We start from the raw sequence: 6630 nt of genomic DNA, 5'->3' as shown, positions 1-6630 counted from the left end.
ATTCTGATTCTCATATGCATCTTTATGAATAGCTATATAATTTTCTCTGTGCTTCCTGCAAAGGGAACATTGTATTAGTATGCAAACATCAGTGCCCTAATACCAGTAACATCAATGTGTATATTCCAAAATCGTTTACTGTGGCTGTTTTTGTGGATGATGATAATGGATATCAAGAATAAATTATTTGTGCAAGAACAGATTCTATTTTGGTTTAAAATGTTCTTTTGTAATTAATTGAATATGTGTCGATTTTCTCTAGAGCGTTCTGAGTTGTGAGCAGGGATCATAATTCATCTTTATTTCTAGCACCTAACACAATGCCTAGCATGTAGTCAGTGTCAGTAGATACTTGGTGAAGTAAATGTGCTATTCAGCTGTTCTTCACACAGTTAATGGAAACTGCTTCTGGTTAATATCAAGATTTTTTTATTATTTAAAAACATAAGTAATTATTGATGATTTATTTTTCATAAAAGTATAACTTATTTCAATAAATGCTAAGAGTGGTAGGAAGTGTTTCACGATGGTTGAGTTCCTTTCAAGCAGTAGTGACTGGTTTTCCCTTTCTCACCACTACCCCTGCTCTGGGTGTCAAGATCTCCACAAAGGAAAGGAGTGCTTATCAGTTTCAGGGTCTTTGAAGAGAAATGGAATCTGCATGGGATAGTTAGCTGTGAGCTTGCAAAGTCTCAAGATAGGGGCATGTATCTTTCAACTGAAAAATTCCTCATAATTGGCAGTAGCTGGAAATGGAAGCCCATACCTCACACTAACTAGACTTCCTTAATGGTAGTGCTCTTTGCAGTTGGGGAAGGCCAGCTCTTCACTGTGTGTGCCTATCTCACACACCTGGTCCCCAGACACCCTGTGTTAATAGTTAGTTCCCCACCTCTGCCCTATTGTTTTGACATTGAAAACCTTCCTACACACATTCCTAAAAGCCAACTGGGGAAGTGATTTCACTATTGGCTAAGAATGATAGGTAGAAAATACCAGAAACATGTTTCCTCCAATGGAAATAAATGTTCTGCAGGTATTCTAGACTCTCAAGGGGTCCATGGTAGTTCTTTATATAGGTCCTTGTCAGCTTCTCAATACTGACTCTGCTTTTCTTCAGTGAGTACCCTATTGCCTAGGGCAGTGTTTTTCAACCATTTTTATTTCATGGCACACCAGAACCAATAGTTATACTTCCTGGCCAAGTGTGTTGGTTCACAAGTGTAATCTTAGCACTCTGGGAGGCCAAGGTGGGTGGTTTGCTTGAGATCAGGAGTTTGAGATCAGCTTGAGCAAGAGTGAGACTCTATTTCTACTAAAAGTAGAAAAACTAGTGAAAACCCAGCCGAGCATGGTGGCACACACCTGTAGTCCCCTCTACTTGGGAGGCTGAGGCAAGAGGATCACTTGAGCCCAAGAGTTTGAGGTTGTCTTGAACTATGATGATGCTATGGGACTCTACCCAGGGCAACAGAGTGAGACTCTGTCTCAAAAAAAGAAAAAAAAAAGTATATATATATATGTAATAAGTAGAATATATATAATATATATTTTATACACACACACGCTAACATGGCACACTTAGGTTGACAAAAAAAGTAAAAAAATGAATATACTTATTGTGCTTTGAACTTCTTTCAAAATTAACTTAATGATTTTTAAAAATTTTGGTGGCACACTTAAGATCCTGTCATGGCATACTGCCCTAAGGCTTGGCCTACTCCTATCACCTCTGATGAGAGTGTGAAGTTTTATTCTCCTTTAAGTACTCACTAGCCTGATGCATTTCCATCAGTCCTGGCATACACGTGAGATACCCATGTCTGAGACAACTGACTTTGATGTTCATTGTGTGGCAGGCAGCATGGACTTTCTATTCACCTCAGTTATCCCCTAACTGTCCCGGGGGCCGCATGAATGTGCATGCAGGAGTGTGATGGGCACAAGTGGGTTTGTGCCAAAGCTGAGGAACCCCAAACACAGGAAGTCCTCAGGCCTATTACAATGGGACTGCTAGCAAACATGCCTAAACCCTGTCCTAGAGGGAAATATTATCTTTATTATACTATTTGGAAAACAAATTTGCTCCTGCCCCAAAAGGAGACTATATCTTTTTTTTCAAGGCTGTTTGCTTTATTAAAGTTACCCCAGAAAAGTGAAAGACTCAGAAAAATGAAAGACTCAGAAAAATCATCTTCCATAGTCCATTCTGGCTCCTCTCCTGGACAGGGAGAAAGAATGGAGTCATCTCTCCTCTCTGTACTCTTTTAATTCTATGGTCATGGTATAAATTTGATGTTCTGATTCAGACTTTTAATTTTTCTCAGATATCAGTCTGAAAGTATTTTCATTACTGCTATAACAATTCACTTCATTTTAAGTAAATGTTGATGCCTCTGACTCACCAGGGAACAAATCACTTACAAGAATTTGGGGAAAAGAAAAACATAAAAGACTAAAATTTCAAGATATTTTGCTAAATTCTGACCTCTAAAAGAACTTTCATGTCATTACTGTGTTCTATAGCAGAAAAACTATCCTCCCACCCCTTGTTCACTGCTCTCTATTCTTCATAACACAAATGTACATCTCTGGGATTGTTTCTCCCATATTCCAGACAGCCAAACATGCTAGCCTAAGCCATCTAGTTCTTAGGAGCATATTCTCCTTATCAGGTAACCATCTCTCTTCACTTTAATTCTCCTTTTTTTTCCCTAGAAGAATTAGGACTGGAAACTCTTGACTTCCTCTTAGAAGAAGTTCCCTGACTTCCTGGAAAAATTTATGGAAGAATCTCCCTATAAGTGATTTCTGCAGATTATCTTAACACACCTCACTCTGCTCACCTTCCCTGTTTTATGCCCATAAAATACTGAGGAGCCTTCCTCACAACAAAGAGGATAACTTGTAGGTGTGAGATATTGTTCTCTCACCTGGTAGTCTGGCTTTTGCAGTTCATGGCCACTTATTCTGCCATTCTATCACAGATTACTTTCTCCTGAATTCTCATAAAAATGGCTAGATGATAGGCTTCCCGTAACTTGTCCTTGCATATTGACCTGCATTCTCCGTACTTCAACTCCCTTGCTCAAAGTCCCAAAGGCACTTTCAATTCCACCCAGTGTAATTCACAAATGTGTTCTGAGCACAAATTACTATGCTATGGAGGAGGGTTTACAACCACCCATCAGTTAGTGCTCTTATCAAGAGGTTTACAGCTAGTGTCTCTAGAATGAATCAAATAAGCAGAGAAACAGGTAATACTAGGTGAAATACACATCACCAGAGTGTGCAGAAGTTCCCATTGAGGAAAGGGAACATATCATCATAATTCTAAGCATGGGATTTGGAGAAACCAGGGTTCAAATCCTGACTCTGCTACTTATTAGATAAGAGATTTTTGTTAATGACATTAGCAACATCCACCTGTAAGGATTATTTTGAGATGTGTATGTAATATGTATAAAACGTCAGAGGGCCTACACTAAATGATAACCATACTAAGTATACGGTTCTTTCCACAAGTTTTAACTGCTAGAAAAAGAAGAAAACTTGGGAATTAGAGGTTGGAAGGTAGAGCCCAGATGAACTTCTTTACAGTTTGAGAAGGAGCCTGAGGAAAGGGAGAGTTTGAAGATTGGCAGAAAAAGGGAAAATATAAGGTGCTGGAGGGGATGGGATTTGATGCGTAAATTATGGGAGAACTTTAGCTGTGTGCGGCAAGGGAACCGGCAAGGGAAACAGGATGTGGCAGAACGAATGGTTAAATTAAGGGGGTTAATACAACAGCAAAAACTAGAGAACATTCCGAAAAGAAAATGGATTGGAGAATGAAACATCTTAGTGAAGAACTGAGGGTAATAAGTTGGATTAAAGAAAAATCTCTTTAAAGTACATGTTTTGTAACTGCCTAATAATCTCAAACAAGAGGCCCGAGGGAGGCGGGCGGAGCCAGCCCCACCCGCTCTGCCGGAAGGGTCGCACCCACCCCTCCCCGGCGCGGAAGTGGGCCGCGGCCCGGCGCGCACACGGAACCTGAGCGCTGCGATTGCAGCGCGGGCCGGGCAGGTTTTCCGGAAGGACGCTGGGTCCCTGCTCGCGCCGGCGCGAGCTACAGCCTGGGAGGCGCCGCATTTCCGGCTCTCTGTCGCGGCTGCTGGCGCTGCATAGATTGCCCTTGCAGAAATGTCGGGGTTCAGCCCGGAACTCATCGACTATCTGGAAGGGAAAATCTCCTTTGAGGAGTTCGAAAGACGGAGAGAAGAGAGAAAAACCCGCGAGAAGAAAGTGAGGCGATACTAATGGGATGTTCCTCAGTTTCTCCTCCCCCGATGCACTTAGAGATGCGGGGGACCCCGACGACCCCCTTTGCTGTGATGAAGCGGATTGGGAACCCCGGCAGCGTCTTCCCCTTCTTACAGAAACTCTAGTTCTTACCTCTCCCTTTTCTGTGTGCTGAGTGTCTCTTAAAAATGTCTCCCCCGCCCCCGAAAGCTTTTGTCTCTGTGGTAACTTCTTTTTTCTTTTTTGCCTGATACTGAATTTTTATTTGAGGGCAGCTTAACGCCAGTAGGTTAAACGGGGGTGGAGAGAAGAGTTTGGAGTCACTACCTTCGTCGTGAGTCGTTTTGCGACGGTGGGTGGTAAACTCGCCTGATCTTTTGTAAACCTCAGTTTCTCTACCTCTAAACAGGCGTTGTTGAGCTGTCATTTTCGAGGACTTTCTCACTGGTGTGATGTAATTTTCTACCAGAAATAGTTACTGTCTAAGAACAAAATCTTCACGCAAACATATTTTTTCCTTACTTATACTATATGAACTTTTCATATTTCTTACTCATGTAAAGCCCAAGGGAAAATAAAAATTATAGAACCTTTTGAAGTTTAGCTGGTAGATTCTTTCCTAATTCATGGGACAGTATTAGGATACAATGTGTAGATTAATGAAATCATTAAGATATTAATTATTTTTTACAAATGACTGGTTGAGGCTGAAGGGTCAAATGTAAGTGCTTTGGCAATATTCACATTTAGATCCCACATACTATGTATGTATGTAAAATGGAAGTTTATCGAGGTAGAAAATAAGGTAACTGCCTTATTTTGTTAATGACCCGCCCATGGTCACAAAATGACTGACAAAGCTAGGACTAGAAACAGATACTCTTGATTGGAGAGAGCTAGATTTGCATTAGTTTTGGGGATCATTAATTAGTTTTTCAATCACAGAGTCTTCAGGAAAAAGGAAAGTTATCTGCTGAAGAAAATCCAGATGACTCTGAAGTTCCATCATCATCAGGAATTGTCTCTACCAAATCCCAGGACAAAGATGCTAGTGAAGGTATGTTAAGATCAGCTTCTGCCTGCATTAAATATTAAAAGAGTGTCTAAACAAAGTAATTTAGTTAAAACATTGCGGTGATATTCTGTTGTTCGTTATCTAGTTTATTAAAAGCATAATGCTTGGTATATAGTAGGTGCTAATGAATATTTGTTATTCAGTTATGGTGATGGTTATTTTTGTGAGTTCTAGGGTTGGAAAAGTGTTTGAAATTGGCATCAGTATTTGAGAATCTTTTTAGAAAAAATCATTATGGGGGTGGCGCCTGTGGCTCAAAGGGGTATGGTGCCCGCCCCATATGCCGGAGGTGGCGGGTTCAAACCCAGACCCGGCTAAGAACTGCAAAAAAAAAAAAAAAGAAAGAAAGAAAGAAAAAAATCATTGTGTTTTAAATTGCCGCTCTCAGTTGGTAACTATTTACTTCTAGACTATACTCCCCCAAATTGTAATGAAGTATAGTTCTTCCAAACCACAGCTTAAGTTATAGGGAGATGAGATAGAAATTATAGAGCCGAAGGCCAACTGGTTGCTTAGGTGGAACCTTACACACAAATTATCTTGGTATGCTACCTCATTCTAGGATCTAGTCCTTCGCTTTGCATGTCTAGATATTTTGATTAGTACATACAGTCTAATTAAACTCATCAGAGTCTAATTAGTGAACTAGTACACAAATTTACCTCTTTCTGGTGATAAGATGCTGGTAATAGCTAAGGCTATCCATTTACTATCCATGTCAAGTTATTTGGGTTGCTGACTGTCAATTAGAATGTAGCTTTGTGTATAGGATCTGATTTACAGCTAAACAAACTTTCTAGTTCTGGGGGTAGAAGTAGAGGCTGGCTCTTTTCCCTCTAAACAAATAAGCCTTTGTTTAGAGAACAGAGAACGCAGAGAACACACAATCAGGATGGGCAGAAAACAGACCGACTTTATTCCTAGCTCTCTGGACCAAGTGGGGAAGAAGGGACAAAGAGGAGGGAAAACTGAGGTTACAGTTTTTTACTTTGAGGGCCAAGTGGGGCGGAAAAGGGGGCTGAAGTTCTGACAGTCCCTGGGTGCCCCGGCCCGCGGGGAATTCAACGGGGACCTGGGAAGCAAAGGGGTCAGTCGAATGAGGGGACAAGAGACACGAAAGAATGAGAGCAAGTCAAGAGTCTGATCAAGCTCCGTCGAGTTTATTTTTCAGCTGGACTTATAAGCACACAAACGAGGAAGTAACTAAGGGCTATTCCTAGCAGGGCAGGGAGGGGCCTAGTTTCTGGAAAATTACTAGGAGAAGGACCCTA

General features: G+C 41.0%; 1 protein-coding gene across 2 annotated transcripts in view; it reads left to right on the top strand.

The window, feature by feature from the left end:
- Positions 1–4055: 4055 nt before the first annotated feature.
- GTF3C3 (general transcription factor IIIC subunit 3) overlaps positions 4056–6630 on the top strand; it is a 41286-nt gene continuing 38711 nt past the window's right edge. The window contains exons 1-2 of one of the 2 annotated variants that reach the window (XM_053598405.1): positions 4056–4287; positions 5230–5341. In XM_053598405.1, coding sequence (XP_053454380.1) covers positions 4186–4287; positions 5230–5341 — 214 coding nt within the window. In that variant the 5' untranslated portion in view covers positions 4056–4185. The remainder of the gene's footprint in view (positions 4288–5229; positions 5342–6630) is intronic. The other variant, XM_053598406.1, reaches the window with a different exon arrangement.

The sequence above is a fragment of the Nycticebus coucang genome, chromosome 7 (assembly GCF_027406575.1).
Source record: "Nycticebus coucang isolate mNycCou1 chromosome 7, mNycCou1.pri, whole genome shotgun sequence".
Classification (NCBI taxonomy): Eukaryota; Metazoa; Chordata; class Mammalia; order Primates; family Lorisidae; genus Nycticebus; species Nycticebus coucang.
This window is presented reverse-complemented; position numbering and strand designations above follow the sequence as displayed.